The 362-nt window shown below is 35.1% G+C and overlaps 1 protein-coding gene across 2 annotated transcripts in view; it reads left to right on the top strand.

Annotated features, from left to right (window-relative positions):
- LOC119587866 (tyrosine-protein kinase Src42A-like) overlaps positions 1 to 362 on the top strand; it is a gene marked incomplete in the record, with an annotated part of 40,299 nt that overhangs the window by 20,761 nt on the left and 19,176 nt on the right. For both annotated transcript variants that reach the window (XM_037936569.1, XM_037936570.1), the window contains 1 exon segment: positions 108 to 229. In XM_037936569.1, the coding sequence (XP_037792497.1) occupies positions 108 to 229 (122 nt within the window).

The raw sequence follows: 362 nt of genomic DNA, 5'->3' as shown, positions 1-362 counted from the left end.
AGCAATGAGTGTCATGGTTGGGGTAACTTACCGCTTTCATCCACATTATACATCTTATAGTAATATCTGATTTGCATGTCTAATATGCATTGCTTTCTTTTTTCCAGTTGGTACTTTGGTAAAATCAAGAGAATAGAAGCAGAGAAGAAATTACTTTTACCTGAGAATGAACATGGCGCCTTCTTAATACGAGATTCAGAAAGCAGAAGAAATGACTACTCTTTATCAGGTTGGTGTCTTGCAAGAAGGCAAATGCAGTCTGCAAAGAGTATATGAAGATTTTTGTGTATTTAAACATGTATTGGGTGTTGCATTTCATTTTTACACTGGGGTTAGTATTTATATGTAGCTGCATACCTATA

The sequence above is a fragment of the Penaeus monodon genome, chromosome 23, assembly GCF_015228065.2.
Source record: "Penaeus monodon isolate SGIC_2016 chromosome 23, NSTDA_Pmon_1, whole genome shotgun sequence".
NCBI classification, from domain to species: Eukaryota; Metazoa; Arthropoda; class Malacostraca; order Decapoda; family Penaeidae; genus Penaeus; species Penaeus monodon.
This window is presented reverse-complemented; position numbering and strand designations above follow the sequence as displayed.